This window comes from Pteropus medius, unplaced genomic scaffold, assembly GCF_902729225.1.
Source record: "Pteropus medius unplaced genomic scaffold, Ma_sr-lr_union100, whole genome shotgun sequence".
Classification (NCBI taxonomy): domain Eukaryota; kingdom Metazoa; phylum Chordata; class Mammalia; order Chiroptera; family Pteropodidae; genus Pteropus; species Pteropus medius.
In genome coordinates this window covers 1,217,051-1,240,036 of record NW_024345479.1, presented here as the reverse complement: position 1 = coordinate 1,240,036, position 22,986 = coordinate 1,217,051, and the positions used below count along the sequence as shown (strand labels likewise).

The following is a 22,986-nucleotide window of genomic DNA, read 5'->3' as shown; positions in this document are numbered from 1 at the left end:
GTGATGTTTCATGAAGCCCTGTGTTCCACAGAGGAGAACAAAGGGAGTGGACTCTGGGCACCATTCATTTGCCAAGGCAGCTCTGCTTTCATTTGCTGGTAGAAATTTATTTGAAAATAGGATTTGTTCCTGCTTTCCTTCCCAAATTTTGAAAACCAGTAGACTACGGGATGTTTAAATTACCTTTCCTTTAAACATTTCTGAAATTTTGAGTCCGAAAATATATTTAAAGATTCAAACTAGAATTTTCAGTGAGTCATGGTATATCCCTTTTCAATAAAGTTTCTTGAAGTCCCAGTTTAAAAAATTAATAATAATAGTGATACCGAGTAGAACATATACTCCTGTGCAGAGCTGAGCTAGAGAATTAAAAAAGAGAAATGGTGGTGTGAAAAACAACAGGACAACACATAAATTCCACTGTTGGGCATGAAACCAAAAAAAAAAAAAAATTAATATGATCATACTTTTCTAAAGAAGCTTAACTATTTGTTAAGTCAGCAATAATAAAATGATCAAAACTTCTAATAAAAATATCTTGTTTAAAAAGTGTTTCTATAAACACAATCTTCCATGATCCACTTGGCAAGTGTATAAAGCAGATAGGGAAGAGATTGTTACCATCACTTGACCTGTGGGGTCACTGAGGTTCAGAGAAGCTGTGTATCTTATCCAGTGACATAGAGCTAATGAGAGGATAAGTCAGAACTAAAACTCATTCTGGTGAGTGGACTGCAACCTGCTTCATTAGAATTACCTACAGAGCTTCTAAAACTCCCCGTGGCCAAGCTGCATCCCATACCAATGAAATCAGACTCTCTGCGGGCCAGCTCAGTCCTCAACATTTTTTTTAAGTTCCCCAGGTGATTCCAAAGCACACCCAAGGTTGAGAACCACCATCCTGGTCTGTGTGTTTGATAATGTTAGCAGAGTACCTGGAAACAATTAAAAAGCCATGTGGAAATGTTTAAGAAAATGTAAAACACATTTGTTTACAAAATTAAGGTTGCTACAAAAACAGATTTTTCTTTAAAAAAAAAAAATGGCAGAATTTATAGATCCAAATATTTTGTCCCAGGCCAGAATTTTTCTTTATTCCAGTGCTGCTCTCTCTACTCAAAGCACCTTTGAAGCTCTCTCTTTTGCCCTGTCTGTACCTTTATAATATCCAGTTTGTTAACAGCAAACCGTTGTCCTTTAAGAATGGGTTTGATATTTTGGAAGCCATTCAAAGAGAAAACTTGTGAATAAGATAGACAATCAAGTTAGATAATTTTTTAAAAATCTCCATGTAATGGTGACTCTTAATTGACTCAAAAGCCAATTCCTAAAAAAAAAAATTGCCAAAAATTAGTTGGAATCTGTGTGTAGGGAACAAATTTGAAGAAGGTCATTGACCTTGATATATTATTCTGCTCTGATTTTTAAAATTGTCTTCACACTTTATAGTGGTGTCTTATGTGCAACTACAGACAGAACCTAGTTCAAGTCCCATAATTGCTAATAACCAGCTGTGATTTTGAGCAAGTTCCCAAGGCTCAGTTTTCTCACCTGGAAAATGTGTTTAATTTGCAGCACTGTTATGACGATTACTTAAGATAAGTTCCTAGTATTTGGTCTACTCATACTTAATGTTCAATAGATATGAGCTGTATTAGTTTCCTATTCTATCGCAAATTACCACAAATTTAGTAGCTTAAAACAACACAATTTATTACCTTAAAGTTCTATAGGTCATAAGTCTGGCATGGGTCTAAAATCAAGATTTTACTCTCATTGAGTTAAAATCAAGGTACACTAGCAATGAACAATCCAAAAAGGAAATTAAGAAAAAAAAAATAACATTTACAATAGCATCAAAAAGAATAAAATATTAGGAGTAAATATAACCAAAGAGGTAAAAGACTTGTACACTAAATCTGCAAAACATTGAAAAAAGAAATTTAAAAGGACAGAAATAAATGGAAAGACATCCTGTATTTGTGGATTGAAAGATTTAATATTGTTAAGATAATAATACAGCCCAAAGCAATCTATAGATTCAATGCAATCCCTATCAAAATCCTAGTGATGTTTTTTGCAGAACTAGAAAAACCCATCTCAAAATTCATATGAGATTTCAAGGTACATCAAATATTTAAAACAATCTTAAAATAGAAGAATGAAGTTGGAGGACTCACATTTTCTACTTCCAAAATGTACTCCACGGCTACAGTAATCAAAACAGTGGTGCTGGCATAAGGACAAATATATAGACCAATGGAATACAATAGAATCCAGCAATCATCCCTCACATATATGATCAAATGACTTTCAAAGAAGATGCCAGGACCATTGAAGAAAAGACAGCCTTTTCAACAAATAGTGTTGAAAGAACTTGATGTGCACATACAAAAGAATGAAGCTTGGACCCTTACTTTACGCTACATACAAAAATTAACTCAAAATGGATCATTGATCTAAATGTAAGAGCTAAAACTATAAATCTCTTGGAATAAAACATAGGGAAAAATCTTCATGACATTAGGTTTGATAACAATTTCTTGGCTATGACACCAAAAGGACAGATAACAAAAGAAAAAATAGGTGAAGTGAACTTTAAAAAAATCTTAAACTTTTGTGCATCAAAAGACACTCTTAAAAGAGTGAAAGGCAACCCACAGAACGAGAGAATATATGTGCAAACCATGTATCTGATTAGGGATTAATATTCAGAATTTATAAAGAAATACAACAACAAAAATTTTTGTTTAATGGGCAAAGTACTCGAATAGATATTTCTTCAAAGAAGAGATACAAAATATCAATAAGCCCATGGAAAGAAACTCAATATCACTAATCGAAGCCACAATGAGATACCACTTCACACCCATTAGAGTGGCTATTAGGGAAAAATACACAGAAAATAACAAGTGTTGGCAAGGATGTGGACAGATTGGAAGATGTGTGCATTGCTAGGGGAAATGTTAAATGGTGCAGCCACTGTTGGTAACAGTCTGATTGTTCCTCAAAAAGTTAAATATAGAATTACCATGTGGTCTGGCATTTCTACTTCTAGGTACACACACAATATAATTGAAAGCAGAGACTTAAGCACATATATGTATACCAGTGTTCATAGTTGCATTATTCGCAATAGCCGAAAGGTGGAAACAACCCAAAATATCCATCAGTGGATGAATGAACAGACAAAATGTGGTATTTCCATACAGTGGAATCTTATTTCATCTTTAAAAGGAACAAAATTCTGATACATGCTACAACATGGATGAACCTTGAAAACATTATACCAAGTGAAATAAGCCAGGCACAAAAGGACAAATATTATATGATTTTACTTACATTGAATATCTAGAATAGTAAGATTCATGCAGACAGAAAGTAGAACAGAGGTTACCAGGGGCTTAGAGCAGGAGGAATTGAGAAGTTTAATGAGTATAAGGAGTACAAGGTTTCAGGTTGGGGTGATAAAAAGCTCTCGAAATAGGATAGTGGTGATAGCTGTACCACAGTATGAATGTACTTAATGGCCCTGAATTGTGGAATAAAAATAGTTAAAATAGCAAATTTTATGTTGTATATTTTTTCCCACAATTTAAAAAGTCAGGGTGTTGGCAGGGCTCTGTTCCTTTCTGGAGGATCGAGAGGGCAGAAGCCACTTCTTTGCTTTTTCGGCATCTAGAAGCCACCTGCGTTCCTTGGCTGATGGCCCCCTTTCTCCGTCTTCAGATCTTGCAGTGATGGGTCAAGTCCTTCTCATGTCACATTGCTCTGACCTGTGTCCTCATTCTTACTTCCTTCTCGCTCTCTTCTGCCTCCCTCTTCCACTTTTCAGAACCCTCGCGATTACATCGGGCCCACTAGGTAACACATGATAATGTCCTCATTTTCAGGTCAGCTGATTAGCGATTTAAATTTTATTTGCAACCTTAATTTCCCTCTGTGTATAACCTAACATATTCCAGGTTCCAGGAATTGGAACATGCAAGGGAGGGGGGCAATTATTCTGCCTACCACCAGAACTGTTAGTATCACTTTTATGTTACTGTAAAATATGTATATAAGCGGGACGTGGAATAAAGGAACAAACAGAATTAGGGAGGACTTCTGGACCTAGCTTGGCCTTAGGTTTGGAAGAAATCACAGACCTGGTGGCAAACCACATCGGAGAAGGAATTCCAGCTCAGAGGCTTCTCACAAGCCAAGTAGCAGGGTGTGCAAACCTTGGGATTTGAGCTTTAAAAATAAGGGTCAAGGGGAACATTATGGTAGAAAGAATAAATAGTTGCTTTATCAAAAATATATACATATAAATTTCAATTTATTTTTTTATTTTTTTTATTTCAGTACAAAAGCCTACGTTTCACCAAAATGGAGTCCTGTACCAGCCTCAGGAAGCCTGGGTGATGGGTAGGTTAGTGGGAAAAAGTAGAGACCTGAGTTATCTCTGATCCCTTCCTATCAAAACGGTCCTCCGAGGTTTTAGCAAGTCAATGCTTATCACTTTTGTGGCTCTTCATTACAGTTACCCATTCTCGATGAACGCTGCTGTCACTTTCCATACTCAGAGATTTGCCTGCCACGACCAGCCTGTGTTCACAGTACTGGGGACTATGCCTTATAACAACACCACTTAGGAATGAGTTTTTTCCCTTTTAACAAATTGTAAATAACTTGCAGCCAGGACTGTGTCTTTCTTTACGTGTCTCTTTCCTTCCCACTAACCAGAGTTTGCGCAGAGTAGGTATTCCATAGGTACTCGCTGGACTGAATTGAGAAAGGCGGGAGGATCAAATGAAAAGTCGAGGGGTCTCTAAGCCCCAGGGCTGGGAGGAGAAGCGAGCAGCTGGAGCCCAGGCTGACAATGATCCACCTACACAAGAGGAAGGAGGAAGTTCTGGGCACGGCAGGCAAGCCAGAAGGTCTCTTCATTGGGTGTTCCCGAGGCTGCTGAGACCACCAGTAACCCAGGTAATACAGTGCTGAACTGAAAACTTCCTGCTAAGAAAAGATGAACTTTCCAAAGCCTCCTTCTCTGACCCCAGCTCCCGCCTCCTCACTTCATATTTGGGTACAATTGTCTCTAGGAGATGTCCAGGTCAAGAGGAGAGAGTGGAAAAACTCAGGAATGGTGACGGGGAGAGAGAGACCACAGCCCTGCAGCTGCACTGTCCTCCCTCCTGCCACCCTGCCTCACCCGTGGGTCCAGGATGTCAGGCCAGCCCTCTGCCCTCCAGGCATGGAACGGCTCCTGTATCCGAGAGTCAGGCTATTATCTGGCCCTCCTTTCAAGTGGCTTTTTATAGAGTGCTCCAGGGACGGGTGTGGCGAAACAAATGAATATACCAGCGAGAAAGGCATCTGCTTCGCCAAGAAAATCAAGTTTATTAGAAGTTTCCAAGGAAAGGCCACGGGCACTTGAGAGGGTTCTCTGGGCACGCAGAGAAGGAACAGACCCCGGTGAAGGATGGGTGGGCAAGGAAGGGTCTGAAATGGGTTGGGTGAGTTTCTTGGCGGAACCACTGGGGCAGCTCCGGCCATGCAAAGTGTGTCTTCAGGCCCTTGTGTTGAATGAACCGGGACCAGGTCAAAACCCTGGAGCCCTGAGCCCTGTCTCCTTGCTCCTCTGGTCGCCTCTGGTTTCTAGCGCACGGAGGAGCTGCAGGGCCCACAGCGGGGGCGGGGGACGCAAGGCGTGCAGGAGGCAGAGGGAGCGCAGGGGGTGCAGGGGACACAGGGGGCACAGGGATTGGACACACAGGGCCCAATGGGCTTGCCGCACGCATTGGTCGTGGCACAGGGGTTGCAGGGCAGCCTAAAGAGAAAGAAAGATGTAGAAAGGTGAATTGAGGGGGCCTTATAATATATGCCAGAGAGACTCCAAGAGTGGAACGCCTGTCACGACTTGGCCTGATCTATAACAGAAAAGGCCACAGGCTCACTTGCTGCAAAGCTCACAGTCAAATTGCTCATGGTCTTCCTGTCATATAGTGCCCAAAGTTCTATGCAGAAACTCTAAAACTCTGGCTTTGACTCCTAACACTCTTCATGCCTAACTGGTGGCTTTAAAAAAGACCCTTAACTTCTCCAAGGCCCAGTTACTTCACTTACAGCATAGGGAAAATACTCACCCAGCCTGTCTGGTCTTAACTGTAAGGCCAGATGAGGTAGCATATGGAAATGTACCCTCTACAAAATATGGTATTATAAAAAGTAAGAAATATCATTGATGTCATATCACTATTAACACAGTAGAATGAAAAGAATTGGCTGCACAATTTCAGTTTATGTATCAAACAATCCTTGCCATTTTATGGATTTAATGATGGCCATATTGTGTCTTCTGAGTTCTGTTTAAGCATGTCTGATGTGAAGGCGTAATTTCCTTTCCAAGTATGCAATGGCGTCCAATTGAGAAGTATGCTTATGTGCATGCATGGCTTCATCAGACACCCGCGGCTATGTACTCACTTGCAGTCCTCGCTCTCCAGCAGGTCCCGGTACGTGTTGATCTCACACTCCAGCCGGGCCCGGACATCCAGCAGCACCTGGTACTCCTGGTTCTGCCGCTCAAGGTCACTCCTGATCTCAGCCAGCTGGGACTCCACGTTGGTGATCATGCACTGCACCTGGGACAGCTGGGAGCTGTAGCGGGCCTCCGTCTCCGTCAGCGTGTTCTCCAGAGAGTCCCTCTGTGTGGAGAAGATCGAGGAAGTCACAGAGCTGCTCCTTTAGTGGGGTTCTCCATAGGGCTCCATAGAAGTCGAAGCTTCAAAAGTTAAGGAGAACATGGCCCAAAGGGCATCTTAGTGACTCTGATCCCCAAACTCTGAATGATACCCACCAGGTTGTGCTGGGCCTGCAGCTCGATCTCCAGGCCATTGACCGTGCGTCTCAGCTCGATGATCTCTGCCTGGCAGGTCTGCAGCTGCTCCGAGCTGGACACCACCTGCTTGTTCAGCTCCTGAGTCTGAAACAGCAAAGGGGAGAGACAGGTCAGACTCTGCCTTGAGGGCCCCAAGGGTCCTGAGTGGCCATGTGCTGAGATGCCCACCTGGGTGGTGTACCATTCCTCCACGTCCCTGCGGTTGGTCTCCACCAGGGCCTCGTACTGACACCTGGTCTCATTGAGCACGCGGTTCAGGTCCACGGTGGGGGCAGCGTCCACCTCCACGTTGAGGCGGTCTCCAATCTGGCAGCGCAGGGTGTTGACTTCCTGTGGATGCAGAAAATGCAAGATTGACTATCCTCAATGAAGAATGGACTCTAAGAAATGGCATTGCTTATTGAAGCCCTTTTAGTCTATTTCCTTGTGAAAGAAACTTCTAGTGGAACAGTCAACGACATTCAAGACAAAGTGATCTGTGCTCCATGTGGCCCAGCTACCTTCTCACCATGACTGTGCTATTGCACTTGGATTCAAAAACGCTTCGCAAGAATTTGCTTGGCTGCCACTGAAGGATGGACTAATGTTCAACCTTCCCAGTTTGCAGATTGACTGCAGATAACCTCATCATATAAAGAACTGGCTGTACAATTTCAGACTGTATATTGAATAATTCTTGCCATCGAGGAAGGAAATCATGCCATAGCCTCTCTCAGGAGATAGAAGGAGCCCCAAATTATTCTTCACCAAGATTTTGAAAGAGTATAGACTCAGATTCACCAAGCTTGATACTTCGGCCTTTGGGGGACGAGAAATGACTTTGCACAGCATGAATACAACAACACAGGGACTCATTCCGCAACCCAATTGCCAATCGCAAGCTGATGGGGGTACTCTGGGAAACTCAAATGATGCACTGGTTTTGAGTAAAAGAGACATCTTATCTGGGGACATTTTGTCTTTCATCATGAAGTGTTGGTGTTTTTAAAGGAAATTAATAAAGTCCCTCTCAGCTTCGTATTCCTGATTCAGCCACTCCAAATCAACAAAGCCACCCTCAGCTTGTGGTTGAACCAGGTTTCTTCATTTCTCATTTCTGGTCTCACCTGTTCGTGGTTGCTCTTGAGGCAGAGCAGCTCCTCCTTCAGGGATTCCACCTGGGCCTCCAGGTCGGACTTGCACAGGGTCAGCTCATCTAGAATTCTGCGCAGGCTGTTCATGTCAGACTCTACCAGCTGCCGCAAGCCCAGCTCCGTTTCATACCTGCATGAGGATGCAGTCAAAGCGGTAACATGCAGACTTCCAAGTCTCACAGAGATGATCTTTGATATCCCCATTCGCCTTGTCTTCCCACCTTCTGCAATGAGTAGGACCAGGAGACAAAGGGTTCTAGAGGCTCAGTCAAGACTCACTATTGATCCAAAAGCAAACAGATTGATTTTAATCCTTATCTATTTTTGTGATTTTTTTTTTTTGCTGGGTTCCCCTCAGTCTCTGAAAAATCCTTCACAAGCAACGGATCAAACTTCTGTTCAGGAAAACTATAGAAATACCTTTTCTTTAACTGGAGATAAAACAAAAGGAGTGAACCCCACTGCGCATTCTGAACAACTCACTTGGTTCTGAAGTCATCCGCGGCCAGCTTGGCGTTGTCGATCTGCACCACCAGCCTGGCGTTCTCAGACTTGGTGCACAGGATCTGGAGAAAGAGAGGTTGCTTAGTGAGGACTGAAAATAAATATAAAACCATCAACTTCTTTAAAATGGTTTAAAAAGCCATTTTGCAGGTTAAAAGGGGAAGCAAGACTCATAATGGCATAGAAGCAAGAAAAATACTTCTCTTCAACAGATTGAGAATCACAGCTAAAGCCTTTGCTTGGAGAGGAGAGCAAGGCACCTCACCTTCTGCTGGAGCTCCTCGATGGTCCGGAAGTAGGACTGGTAGCTGGGGCACATCAGGGGCTCCTGCTGCTGGCACCGCTCCTGGATGCGGCTCTCCAGCTCCGCATTCTCCCGCTCCAGCTGGCGCACCTTCTCCAGGTAGCTGGCCAGGCGGTCGTTCAGGAACTGCATGGTCTCCTTCTCGCTGCCATTGAAGGAGCCCTCGCAGAACCAGCCGCAGTTGCCCACGTTGGCAGGGATGTTGCAGGCCCCGGGCAGGGGGATGTTTTGGCAACTGGGGGCCACGCAGGGCCGGGAGGGGCAGCTGGAGCGACAGCTCAGATTGGGCAGGCAGCAGTTGTAAAGCATGGTGCTGGGAGGAAGTGAGACACCCGGCTAAAGACAGAGTCCCAGTTCTCCAAAGACCTTATGGGTCTCCTTCCTCTGGGGAGCATTTATATCCCTCCACAGAGGGTGTGGACATAGTATGTAATGTCTTTCTTCTTTTTACATCTTCACTGCTTTTCAAATGCCCTTCTCTTCAGTCTGTTATTTGCCTTCCTCAGAAGAGTCCCTTGTCCCATAAAATCCTTTACTCGGGCTTTTTGCTAAGTCAGGACTCCTCTTCAGGCAATACACTCATGAAATCAGAGTTTGTGGTAGACCTTCAAGGAGGCCACACAGTCTAGCCCAAGTAACTGCTCTTGTTAATTGGGAGTTAGCCCATCCAATGACATTCTTTTGTGTCACGTGATCCTGTAAACCCATAATCAGACTCATCCCCTTGCCCACTTGGCATTTCTAGGGAGGGACTGGGATTGAGTCAGGGAAGAAGTTGTATGAAGTGGCAGCAGTGAATTTTCTTTCTGTTTGCTTTAAGAGAAGAATCCTCCAATACTGCAGTGCCTCAAGCCTTGGAAGCCTTGAGGTGAATAGGGACTGGTTTGGGCCGTGGCTGAGAAAGATGCTCCACAAGCATGAAAACCTTTGAAGGTAATCTTAAAGCTTCGTGTGAATTGATCTGATATTCCATAATATACCCATGTTGAATTTAACGTAAAAAAATCGTTCCAAAATTATCAAGTAAACTGTCTAACATTTTGCCAAACTCTACGTGAAATTGCTATCCCAGGGATACGTACTGATCCTGTGTTGGGCATCCTGTCCTCAGCCTTAGCGTGTTCCGCATCACCTTTGGTTTAAGAACCAAAGGTAAAACACACCAAGGAGGGTTCTGTGGTCATGTGACTGAATCCAAGGACCTGGGCACCAGGAGAGAAAATGCTGAGACACAGCATAAGCAGGGGACTTAACAAAGCAAGCTTGGAGTACATGGGGTTGGTTTCAGAGATGAAAGAAGGCACCAGAAGGTCTGGGGAGGCAGGGGCCAAAGTTCTAAATATATATATATACACGTTGCATAATTATAGGCATCATTGGGTACCACTTGCATCTCTGGTAAGCAGCATCCCAACCTCCACTGTGGCTTTGGCTGCCAGCCAGAGCAGCAGTTTAATTGACAACTTATTGGAGTCCTTCTCCCCATTGAGCTTTCATGATAATATTCATGCGGCTTTCTGCTCAAGTCTCAGATAAAAGGTCCTTCCTCTACCCTGTCCAAGGCCATTATCACCGCTTATTAAAATGCCATTAAGATTCCCCACCGTACTACAAAGGAGCCCCAGAGTTATAATAAAATCAAAATTTCTTTGTTTTCCTCCAAGGCAATTAAAGGGGGGAGAAATAGGTGGGTCCAGACTCTCCACAGGAAGGACGCAAGGCTGGGCAGTGGCAGTCAGGAGGAAGCTTCTGTCCCACTTCATCTGGGCTTGGGACAAATGGAAAGGCCTGTGAATCAGACTACTGAGCATTTGCTAATAGGAAACAGCATAGCATGGTCCTCCTGCCTCATGGCTCTTGTCAGCCTGCTCCAAAGCACTGGCTATTTTCTCAGTTGTGCCTTCCTTGCCACCTGGGGAGGTTTTCTTCTGAGCCAGACTAAATGCCAATAGCATCCTCTAAGCTCTTTAGTCTTATCTATTAACCGGCCAGTGTAACCTCATATAGGCTTTAGTCAAAGGAGAATGTTTAGGTTCTAACTATGAGAAGATTGAAGGATTGGATTGACAAATAAGCCAAAATAGAATGTGCATCCAATGCAGAGAAATCAGAGCAATGGAGACAGACAGAAACTGCGGGAGGTGTGTTTAAAAAGAGACAAGAGCTTAAAGAAGCAAGGAGGAAACCTGGAAGGGATAATCTGAACCACCTGGGGCCACGTGGATCAGAAAAGCGAGCTCATCTTCACGTGAGTGAACCTGGAGGATGCAAAGCTAAGAAGTAGCCAAGACAACCTAAATCGATGGAAAGAAGAATGGCCCACCCTGCTGAGTGTCCAACAAGATGTAAGTGGGGATGACTCAGAAAAGATTTACAGACACAGGACCACAGCTGCTGAGGCCTCTGAAAGAACTGACATTGGTCCACAGTGTCCAGACCAGAGCGTCCCTTCCATGATCCAGTGTGAGATTTCTTTGTGGCCAAGAAATACACCGTTGCCTATACCCAGGCAGCATAAAGTCAAAAGGAGAGCAAGGCTACCTGCTCCTGAACAAATAAGGAATGTGGAGAGCTAAAGGAAGAAAAACCAGAGGAAGTCAGACCTGCACTGGCTTCAGGTCATGGCCAACCGCAGCCACACAGAAGATGTGGGAAACGACAGGTTACCCCTGATACCTGGAGGTTCCTTTTTTCCCTGAAGAAGGGGAAATGGCACAAGAATTCAACATGGAGATGGCAGATGGACTGGCTGGTGAGTAAACATAAAGCCTCTTTCTTGCAGTGTTTTCAAAATATCAGTTGGCTCGAGTGAATTTGCCTCTGGAATTCATGGAGAAAATGGCACTCTGGCGTTATAAGTTCTCCATGGCATTCCACAGGTTAGGAGTAGAACGTATGTACTCTCGTGATTTCCTAATTGAAATAGCTGCAAATTTTATTCATTCAGAGAGAAACTGAGCAGTCAGTGGACTATCAAACCCACTTTGGTTTTCAGTTTAGTTTTATTCAAAACGCATTAATTGAGCAGCTTCTCATTGCTGGGCATGGAACTAAAGTGAAAACTAAGAATCATCATTCTGGTAGAGCATTATCTTTTTATGAACAATTCAGGTTAATCCAGGTCCCTGAAGTATTTGAGAAGTAATAAGAAGGTAGGGAGGTGAGATATTTAAAAAGTGTGAGATGGACATTAGAAATAGGTTTGTGATTAATGTAATTAGAAGACTGTATGAATGGCATTAAAAAACACAATCATTTGTCGAATATCTACCAATTGCCTAGTATATTACCAAGGCTGGGGACAGAGGGACAGGGGATGGTGGGGAGATGACATGCCCCTGCCTCCTACAAGCCCTCAGTCCTACTGAGCAGACAGACTAATCTACAACTAACTCTAACGTAATGTAAAATAATTGGACCCTTTACCCCCAAAAGTTTCTTCCTTCTCCCTTCCACTTCTTTCCATGCCTATTCCTGTCCCAAACCCTAGTCAGGGCGTTTCATCCCAGTTTATGATTCTCAGCCAGAGGACGAGGGAGAGGGATGAGGCTGTTTCAGATAATTTACCTGTATCCCAAAGGAGATATGTCGGTGACCCCACCCACTAAGTGACTCAGAGGTAGGAGTCAAACAACTGATCTCATTAGAATCTCAATCCATTTAAGAATCTTTGCTTCAGCAAGGCCTGGTAATTCATTGTTTTGATATTCGGTTCTCGTTGTTTGGAAGATTACAGGGTGGTAGTGGTTAGTGATTCCCCATTGCTTCAGCCCTGCGGCATCCCCATCTGTGGGCACCAAAATGAGTTTCAAAGCAGGTGAAAGAGGCTCTCAGAGACGTGGCTGGGACAGAAGAAAGAAAAGAGGTAAAACCAATCAAGTCAAAGAGGAAATAGAAAAGGGAATGAGATTAGTAGAGAGAAATGAAGGTGACATCTGCTGGTGAGCAGACACAATGCTGCCACCCTCAGGGTAAGAGTCCAATTGTGGGGTGGAGGCATTTTGGTGGAGGGATTTGGAGGCCAATGTGAATGACTGAGGCACATGTTAAGGATATCCGACAACCAGAAAGGAAGTAGGGGGAAGGAGGCAAGAAAGATTTGGGTACAAAAACCAGCATAAAGGGAGAGCCTCAGCTGAAGGAGGCCAGGAGACAGCGTAAGGTCAGAAGCTCAGTCTGAATGTGGTTGGGTAGGGAGGACATTGCAGGGTGGGATAAAACATGAGGAAGATGATCTTTGGGGAGAGTCCCAGGCCCTGTAATACCTTTGCCCTCAGCCACCCTTCCCCTCGCCCCCCAGCATTGATTATGTGTCTGAACGTGAAGTGTTATCCAAAAAGTGCTTTGTAAATGGTAAAATGATAAACATATGTAAGGACTTCTGACTATTTCTCCTCTCTTCCTCAATAGCCAAAGTGGTTTTAATGGCAGGGAATGGGTTGATCTTCTTTGGTGATTCCCAGATATTAAAATTGCCGAGGTCCTCAAGCTATTTTGAGACCTTTCATTCCTTGTATCACCTTTTGTGGCATAGAGTCTCAGAAATAGTTGCTCTAGCATAAACATTCTCGTTTCCTTCAAGGAAAAGGAATCAAAACATTGGGGTAATTAAGGTTTTGTCATCCTGCTGACACAATCTGAGACTTGGCCTCTGTAAAGCACAGAGGTTAAGAGCATAATTGCTAGAGGCAGACTGCCTGGATTCGAATCCTGGCTTCACCACCTAGTTGCTGAGTGATCTTGGACATGTTACTTAACCTCTCTGAGCCTCAGTTTCTCATCTGCAAAATGAGGATAACAAAAGCATTGGCTTCATAGAATTGCTGTAAGGATTAAATAAGTGTATGTATATAAACTTATCTATAATTTAGACCAGTGCCTGGCCTGTAGTAAGAGCTCGGTGAATGTGAGCTTTGATTACAATGATGATGATGAAGATATGTGGTGATGAAGGTGATGATGGTGATGGTGATGATAATGATGATGATGATGGAGGAAACGATGATTGTGGTGTTGGTGATGATAGTAATGATGGTAATGACGGGCTGTTTGGTTTCCTGGGAAGCTCTTCACACCTTTCCAAGCATAATGATCCCCTCTATCCAGCATTTTTTCCCAGGAACCCAAACCACTTCACACACGTACACATACACAAACAATGTCTCAGCAAAGCTAATCTTTCAATTATAAATGACAGGACATTGGATGTGAACTTAAGAAATATGGGTCAATCACCCTCGGGCTCCATTGACTCATTTTGCATCAACAAAAGAATCCCTCAGCCACTGAATGACTCACCTTCTCTCCCTCTCCTTAAATGGGAAGAACGATTCTTGCCTACTCTGTCATAGTACAAGAATAAATGGGTTTATTTTGTGAGACAGCTTTGAACTTGTTAAATGAAAGGAGCTATTTAAGTACAAAGAAGAAGGTGAAGGTGTTTGGGCCAGATGCTAAATTAAGACTAATCAAGATTGTTCTTTCTTATTGGGACTTAATCTTGGGTAAGTGACTCAGGGGCGTGTTACCTGTGCCCAAACACCTCCACCACTTGGGAAAAAGAGCAGAAGCACAGTGGAGGAGAGGGAGGGTGTGAGAGTCTCTGATTCTTCCAGAGCCTCCCTCAGGGGGAGTCCTGATGCCTCCTAAGCAAATCAGTTCTGTCTACACAGACAATGGCCAACAGGTAAGATTGTGGGCTTGAGTGCAGTTGGAGGCAGAGCATCCAGGTCCTGGCTTTGCTCCCTCTACCCCTGGGGCTTGGAACTGTGGTCAGTTCTGCACCAAGACTGGCTGGATTCAACAACCATCAGCTGAGACATTTTGTAAATTGTAAATGTCTCAGTGAGCTACTTTGATTTAGGGGTTCACAGAGCAGAGAAGGAGTCAGTTTGTTGGCTCCACTTTAACCTTTGTGGTTTCACTGACAAATAAGACCTAGAAAGCAAGGACTCATAGAATCTGGGGGCTAGAAGACCCTCTATAATCATCTCATCCAGGCCCATCAGATGCTTGAGTCTCCACCTCAACATCTCTACAAGATAGTTGCAAAGGCCCTGCTTGAGTATCTCCAGTGATGGGGAACTCACTGCCTCCTGTCTTTGGCCAGTTGCAATTCTGCTTTCTGAAGATATTCTCAGCCATGGCTGCCTAAATATGGAGCTTCTGGTCCATTTGTTTATTGCCTGCAACTTTTAAGCCTGGCAGCTGCCAGAAGGCCTTGTCAGTGGACTCTGTGGGGAGGCTTGGGTGGATCAGTTTGATTGACCCTTTTCGGATTGATAGCTCAGCAATCGCCATCATGTAACATGTCCAGAGTTTTGCAACGTGCCAGGGAAAGGCGCTATCTTGATGTTTTGAAGGATTCCCCACCCATGGGAACAGTCAGGAGAGCAAGGCCAACCCCTTCTGCAGAGTGTCTGGCCAGTCGGGGGCTCACTCCCCAAATAAACTTTGTAACCCAGTGACTCTCATATTTGAGAGTACATCAAATCATCTGAAAGTCTTGCTAAACCAGACTACCAACTCAGAAAGTCTTGGGTGGAGCTCAAGAATCGGAATTTTCAACAAACTCCCAGGTGATGCTGGGAGGCCCACAATTTAAGAACCACTACCCTAAACCTTCTCATGTTTAATTTTTGTTTTTCCCCTTCAAAGCTTTCAACATATGGGCTTTGGATCTAGTTCAAAGAGGCTGAGGTTCAAGCTTTGACTCAGCCACCAGCTGAGAATAATAACAGCCACTCCCTCTTTGCAAGGGTTTCTGTGGGACCCTGGTCACAATGTCTGTAAAGCCCAGCACAGGTCTTTGCTCATAAAGGGCATGTGATCACAAAAACTTACTTTACATAGAGTACTCTAGGGAGACCCAGCAGAACCTCTGGCTGGAGCTTTTCCTTTGCATGAAGACCAAGTGGCCTCATCCAGATAAAAGCGGGGGTTTTATTTAGTGCCTGTATTTTTAAAGCTCTGTGAATCTGACTTCTAAATAGGTGTGGTCAGGTCAAGAGCCAGCTATCTCTCACCTGTCACATTTTGCTGCAGTCCCATTTTAACCCCGGTCGTGTCTGGCTTGGCAATCTCCCAGAACCACTCTGGTGAGTGATCCACAATCCCTGCTTCTATAGAAAGGCTGGCTCAAGGAGCTCCCAGCAATGCTCTCGGCACAGGATGGAGAAACTGAGACCAGCAGGCATCAGGCTCCTTATGCTGCAGAAGTGAAGTTTATTAGTAAAATAAAAACAAAATCACCTGCCACATCTCAAGGAGACCAGGAGGTAAGGGAAAAGAGAAAATAGAAGAGAGAAAAGGAAGCACAAATCCAGGGGCTGGAGCTGAGCTGCCAGATCAGAAAACCCAACAGAGATGCACTGCCTGGCTTCAGTCTCCTCAGGCTGGCTGAGGAAGTAGGGCTCAGACGGCAGGCCTGGTGGAGCCAAGGAGCTGTGATGCTTCCCATCATTCAGCACCTTGGGCTGAGGAATACATCAGCATTGAGGTGATGAGCAGGGCCCACAGGAGGCCCAAGGAGGCCTGGAAAGGCAGGAAGAGCAGGAGGTACAGGCTGCAGGGGCTGGACCAAGGGTGCTGGAGGCTGGGGGCGCACATGGGTTGCAGGGAAGCCTGCAGAGAGAGAGAGAGAAAAAAAAAAGTGTTTTTAACAGTGGCATCAGAAGTGCCTGAAAGACAAAAGCATATAGACACTTTAGACTTAGAAGAGCAAACAGAGTTTTAGAGCTTAGCGGTCCCTCTATGCCTAGAAATGGTCAGTGACTTGCCCACAGGCCACAGGGAAGCTGTGGCCCGAGCTCAGCACACACATACGCAAAACCAGTGTTACCTTCCATATGGAAAGGCACACAGCCAAGAGAAAGGCAGAAAGGCTGACGGAGTGAAATAAGGCCAGATGTCAGCCACGCTCTTAATTTAAACACAGCCCCCTAATCTCGTTCCTTATTGCTTAAAGGGGTATAGTATCCATCTTACCTTTTTCACAGCCTATTGAGGAACTAAATAAGAGAATAGGTGCACATGCCCTGTGCATTATTTTTAAATGCTGAGTTTCAAGATCCCAGCTACCAAAGTATTTCTTCCAGAGAGAATTTAGCAAAGCTCACATGCACTGAGCTCTCTGTATTGTAGCCCCTGTGGGAGCGACTAGCATCTGGCAGACTAACGTGGTCAGCATAATGGACAACATGAGCTGAAAAACTCCTGCACACTCTCCTCTACATCCAGGCAGCTTGCCAGGCTTCCTGGGTGACAAGTTCGTCCCCAAAGATTGGATCTATAATGCCAGCCCTTCCTTTTAGGTCATTGCCAGTAAAAGGTGTCTGCTTTTACACATGACATTGACACAGACATCAGAGGACATACTTGCAGTCCTCACTCTCCAGAAGCTTCTGGTACGTGCTGATCTCGCCCTCCAGCCGGGCCCGGACGTCCAGCAGCACCTGGTACTCCTGGTTCTGCCGCTCCAGGTCAGCTCGGATCTCAGACAGCTGTTCCTCCACGGTGCTGATCAGGCTCTGCATCTGGGCCAGCTCGGTGCCATAGCGGGCCTCGGACTCACACAGGGAGTTCTGCAGGCAGTTCTTCTGTGATGCCAAAGAAAATGGAAGGCAGGTTAAAAACCATGGACCCCTGCCCTCGGGCTCTTCAGTCAGACCGTGACACCCCAAGGCATTGCCGGGCCCAGTGAACAATCTAGCTCCCGTTCTCCAGCTGGAAGAACTGGCAACATGCTATAAACCTTAGGATATGTTTGCAAAGTCTCCCTCATCTGAGTTAATGATCATTCCTCAGCTTCCACATTTATGAGAATGTTCAACACAACAGAGGTGAGGCCAAGGTTTAAGCTGTGTCCTGATCTGTGTATAGGGGAGGCATGTACTGAATGAGGAGCTGCTCATAGGAGTGGCTGCCAAGCTGAATCACAGTTCCATGCATGCGAGGGAGCTCACCAGTGTGTGCTGAGCCTGAAGCTCCACCTCCAGGGCGTTCACTGTGCGTCTGAGCTCCAGGATCTCCGACTGGCAGCACTGCAGCTCCTCGGAGCAGGACGTGGCCTGCAGGCTGATGCCCTCAGACTGAAGCACAAGTGCACAGAGACACGATCACCTGCCGGCCAGATGGAAGCTGGACTCCCCACGCTCTGCAGCACCGCCTCACCTGAGCTTGGAACCACTGCTCCACATCGCGGCGGTTGGTCTCCACCACGGCCTCGTACTGGCACCGCATCGCCTCCAGCACCCTGCTCAGGTCCACGGTGGGCTCAGTGTCCAGCTCGATCCGGAGCCTGTCCCCCAGCTGGCACTGCAGAGTGTGGACTTCCTACAGGCATAGGAGGAGGATGTCCCATTCCTGGGCCTCCACTGCCCTCCACCCAAAGCCTCACCTCCCACTTCCTACCCTCCCCAGCTCCTATGTGGGTGAAGAATGTGCTCCCAAGGGGGCCGCAGCTCCCTTTCATGGCTTGTGAGGTTAAACTATGAGCCAGGATCTGCAGAGCTTCCATCCCCAGCAGGAAGAAGAGCCTTATTTCTTCCCCAAAACGAGCCTGAATTCAACCCCCAGAAGTCTCCATGTGTCACACAAAGGACCCCACACCTGCTCGTGATTCTTCTTAAGGCAGAGCAGCTCCTCCTTCAGGGACTCCAGCTGAGCCTCTAGGTCACACTTGGCAAGTGTGAGGTCATCCAGTACCTTGCGCAGGCCACAGATGTCGGCCTCCACCAGCTGGCGGAGCGAGTGCTCTGTCTGGTACCTTTACCAGGGCAGGTACAGGAATCAAGTTTGGAGAGCAGAAGGGGCCCCAGGACACAACTTACAGCCATAAAACCACTGGCTTCCCTCTGCAGCCTAATCGTGAGTTGGTATTTCCTGTGTAGTGCACTCATAGCCAGAAAGCAACAGGGTGTCCCCCACCCATTCAACACTAAGCACCTAGGATGAACCAGGCAGAGTGGCCGGTACTGAGGACACTGGGATAGACGTATGGCCAGTGCCTGCCCTCTCGGGCTGCTGGCCAAAGGGGTAGCGGGGCAGCAGAGTACTCAGGCCATTGCAATGCAGTGCGATCATTGCAGACCCTCTTCTGCTGAGATGGACCTTGGTGTCTCCCTCAGATTAGAAGCCAGACTGCCAGAGTGGAAGGGAGAAAATAGCTTTCTTTAGCTCTAGAGGAATGAGGCTTCCATGGCGCCCTGAAGAAAGACAGGAAAGCTCAATGCCCCTTCCTGACCCTGGGTCAGACCTTCTCAGGCGGTATGAACTCTCTGACCGTCACACGCCTCCATGGCAGGCTGTGAAGCGTGACTCCCATCATGAATCATCAGCGCTCACAAATTGGAGGAGCTGTGGTATGGAAACATATCCTCACTGAGGCAGCAGAGTTTCGTATTTAATGGCCTCCGGGTAAGAAGTTGAGGGCCAAGTTCCAGTTCTATCACTCAGTAGCCACGTTCCTTCTGGCAAGTCCCTTCAGTGCTCTGAGTCTCGGTGTCCTCACAAAGTCGATGCCATCACTGCCCTGCCTGCCTCACGAGGTTCTTCTTACAACAGAATCAAGTAGGTGATTCTAAATCCTGTTGTAAATTAAACAATTTACAAAAATGTACAATTTACCATTTACGAAAGCTAAACAATTGCGAGGAAGTTCCAAGATCTTGGGCTTGATGCCCTTCATTTCCTCCTGCTGGAACTGTTGGTTTGAGTCTTAGTCAATTACATCTCTGATGCCAACCGCCTTAGAACAGAGAAGAAGCCATGAGAGGCAGCTGGCTCCTCCCCCTCCCCATCCTATCCCAACTCACTTGGTCCTGAAGTCATCTGCAGCCAGTTTGGCATTGTCCATTTGCACAACCAGCCTGCTTTTCTCTGATTTGATGCACAGAATCTGGGGAAAGAAAGTAGGCTCCGTGATTCACTGTCCTGGGATCCGTCTATGGCCTCAGATCAAAGGAAGTTCTGTTTTCTGGGGTTTGAACTGCAACATCCCCTTGGACAACACGAACTCCCAAACATGGGTGGTACAGGAGGTGGAGCGTGTGAGAGGGTGCTTGGCTAAGGGTGAAGCTGGAGGGACTGGGAGACGAAAGGTAGTAGTAAACCAAACATAGAACAAACTTAATTTCGTTTTGCCGGATGTGATGCTGAGCCTGGAGGCAGCAGAGTACTCAGGAAATTGCAATGCAGAGTGATCTCTGCAAACCCTTACAAGAAGATCTGAGTCTAGACCAGAGAACAATGGCTGGTTATGAAAGTTTTAGATAAGGTAGGATCCATTCCTCATAAGAAACCCTTTAGGCTGGTTGCTCAACCTCCCCAAAGGTCTTCTCTGAATCTAGCCAGATTTCGGTGGCCCCTCTTCCGGGATTCTTTGTCTTTCTGTCTCTACAACAAAGATATAGGTTTTTTAAGAAGCACTGACTTGATTATCAAAGGGGACAGCAGTTATGCAGAAGAGGCAAATGCTACTGAATGGATACACGCTGTCTTTTAAAGGACATTAGAGCACTCTCCTGCACCAGAAGTTTGGCTGCACTGTTTTTGAGAATTGTAATTTAAGAATTGTAAGTACTAAAACTGAGAAAGCATAAACTCAGAAGCCTGAACAGTCAAATTCCTTTACACATCCCCGTTCACTCCTGAGATTCTCTTCTCACAATCAAAAGAACATTTCGGCTGTGGCTATTTCCAGTGCCAATCCAGACCCTGAACTTTTAGTGCAAGGTCCAGGAACCTTGTTCTGTAAAGGGCCAAATAGTAAATATTTTAGGCTTTGCAGACCACACGTCTCTGCCACACCTCCTCAACTCTGCCATTGTAGCACAAAGGCAGCCATAGACAATACATCAATAAAAGAGCATGGCCATGTACCAGTAAAACTTTATTTACAAAATCAGGCAGCAGGCCGAATTTGGCCCGTGGGCTGTAGTCTGCCAACCCCTGAGCTAGAGCACCACACACCTCACCTTCTGCTGGAGCTCCTCGATGCTCCAGAAGTAGCTCTGGTAGTCCGGGCACACGGTGGACTCGTGGCATTTGCTCCACTCTCGGATCTTGGTCTCCAGCTCCGCGTTGTCTCGCTCCAGCTGGCGCACCTTCTCCAGGTAGTTGGCCAGGCGGTCATTCAGGAACTGCATGGTCACCTTCTCGTGGCCGTTCAGGCTGCCTTCACCGTAGGTCCCACAGATTCCGATGTTGCCGGGAACGTGGCAGGTCCCTGGCAAGGGACACGCGGTGCGGCAGCTGGGGGGCAGACAGAGGCTGGGTCGGCCCAGAGGAGTCGTCCCCACACGGACTCGGCTGGTGTGCGCCACGGTGGCCGAGAGGCCCGGGAAGGCAGCCTTGGCCTCTGAAACCTGGCCAGTGAGGAGAGAGCTGCAGCCGTCGGAAGTCATGGTGCGAAAAGACCAGACTCCTGCTTTGTCGACAGTTGGATTTGCTTGAACCTGAAATCTTCCTTCTCTTCTAGACCTTATATAGGTTTGTAGTGGGAGTTGGTACAAGAAAACTGGCATTTTCCTCATTAATATTTATGTCGATTGTTGTACAATCACTCGGTTAGTCAGTGATTTTGTCTCCTATAAAGAGTTAATGAGGTCCATGAAAGAGGCCCAACCCACACGGGATGTTTCTCATCACTGCAGAGTCTTAGAAAACAGAGAAAAAGAGGTCTTCTTTGAGCTTCTGGGGCTATGAATTCCTTCCCCTCTGCTGGCTTATGTCTGTGAAATAATCAAGAACCAGAGACTCCTAAATTTTCCTCAAAGTCTCTGTCGTTTTATAGTCTTTTCTTACCTTAGAATATTTCCATCATGACAAAGGCTGAAATATTAGTCAATCAGGCACATTGAAAAACAGAAAAATCACAGTTAGTTTGTTTCTGCAGATAAGTATGGAGTGCCCAGGCTGCGACATTGCTCGGCCTGCCTGGAGGAAGGGGGTTTAGATTTTACTAAGAAAGCTAGGAAAGTAAATTGCCTTGACATTATAAAGGTAATAAGAGGGGGGGTGTTTAAAAAATTTTTTAATAAAAGAACTGTGAGGATTTTAAGTAGAAGAGAGAATATTGAGAGACTTCACAGAATAAGTAGCATTTAAAATGTGTTTTGAGTCACGGTTTCCATGAAGGATTGGAGGAGAGAGTGTCTCTCACAGAGAACAAAATGAACAGAATCAAACACATTTGGGATATGGAAAAAACTAGCTGTGTGGGTGCTTATAATGAAGACATGGACTCCAGCCCTGGAAAGCTGTGTTTAGTCCAGGTTGTGGGAAGCCTTGAATGCCAGGACCATGCCATACGGAGTCGTCAGGTAAAGGCGAGTCAAAGATAAGGATATGCCCTTGGAAGCTGACTTTCCTCAAATATGAGGAAAAAATAGCCAAGTTCCTCTTGAAGGAATGTAACAGAAAAGAGATGGAAGTCTCCTGTATAAATATTGGGGGAAAACACTAGGCCAGAACAATGAAAGAAAAACCTAAATGCCAAATCGATTTTGGTGTTTGAAAACTGAATGACACACTTTTCAATAACCCATGGGTCTAAGAAGAAATAAATCAAATGAGAAATTAAAGTTATTTTGAACGGAATTAAAATGAAAATACAACGTATCAAACTGATTCAGGCAATTAAGACTCTCCCTGTGCAAGTGTGAAACTGATAAGCCATTTGGAAAGTGGGAGAAAAAACTCGGGAATGAAACCGGGTGATGTGTGATTCCCAAAAAATAAAATCGTGTTCCTGTGTACGGCAGTCTACAACCTAAAGTGGGTAGCAATTCATACTTTAGGGTATCTATTCTCAAGGGCCTCTCCATCCCTTCTGGGCATCTGTCTTTGTTAGACACTGATCCACTCACCGACCGAGTCCCTCCTTATTTTAAAGATACACACTCAAGAACTTTGATCTTTCATCTTTTGAAACTTCTTGCATTTCTTTGAAATGCACCTACCTTGATTGTCCATTACTTAGGAGACTCTAGGACAAAATTTAAATTTCCTTAATCTTCAGACACAGTCAGAACATCAGAAGCTTTATGGCCGCCTCTATTCCTAAAACAAAGAAGCCAGTGACAGGTTATTCAATAAGCCCTGGAAAAAGGCAGCCAGCCAGCTTCCAGGATATGCTAACGAAGACGCTGCTTTGACCC

At 45.5% G+C, this 22,986-nt stretch overlaps 2 protein-coding genes across 2 annotated transcripts; both read right to left on the bottom strand.

The window, feature by feature from the left end:
* Positions 1 to 5,497: 5,497 nt before the first annotated feature.
* On the bottom strand, positions 5,498 to 9,189 carry LOC120611302 (keratin, type I cuticular Ha1). Its single transcript, XM_039873808.1, has 7 exons — positions 8,789 to 9,189; positions 8,503 to 8,585; positions 7,993 to 8,149; positions 7,055 to 7,216; positions 6,845 to 6,970; positions 6,472 to 6,692; positions 5,498 to 5,815 (listed from the first exon to the last, which is right to left on the bottom strand). Exons 1-7 carry the CDS (start codon positions 9,134 to 9,136, stop codon positions 5,644 to 5,646), a joined length of 1,269 nt encoding a protein of 422 aa, XP_039729742.1. The 5' UTR covers positions 9,137 to 9,189; the 3' UTR covers positions 5,498 to 5,643.
* Positions 9,190 to 16,039: 6,850 nt separating this feature from the next.
* On the bottom strand, positions 16,040 to 21,485 carry LOC120611131 (keratin, type I cuticular Ha7-like). The gene is made up of 7 exons (XM_039873518.1): positions 20,803 to 21,485; positions 19,642 to 19,724; positions 18,437 to 18,593; positions 17,999 to 18,160; positions 17,791 to 17,916; positions 17,204 to 17,424; positions 16,040 to 16,450 (listed from the first exon to the last, which is right to left on the bottom strand). Exons 1-7 carry the CDS (start codon positions 21,358 to 21,360, stop codon positions 16,315 to 16,317), a joined length of 1,443 nt encoding a protein of 480 aa, XP_039729452.1. The 5' UTR covers positions 21,361 to 21,485; the 3' UTR covers positions 16,040 to 16,314.
* Between the last annotated feature and the right edge of the window lie 1,501 nt (positions 21,486 to 22,986).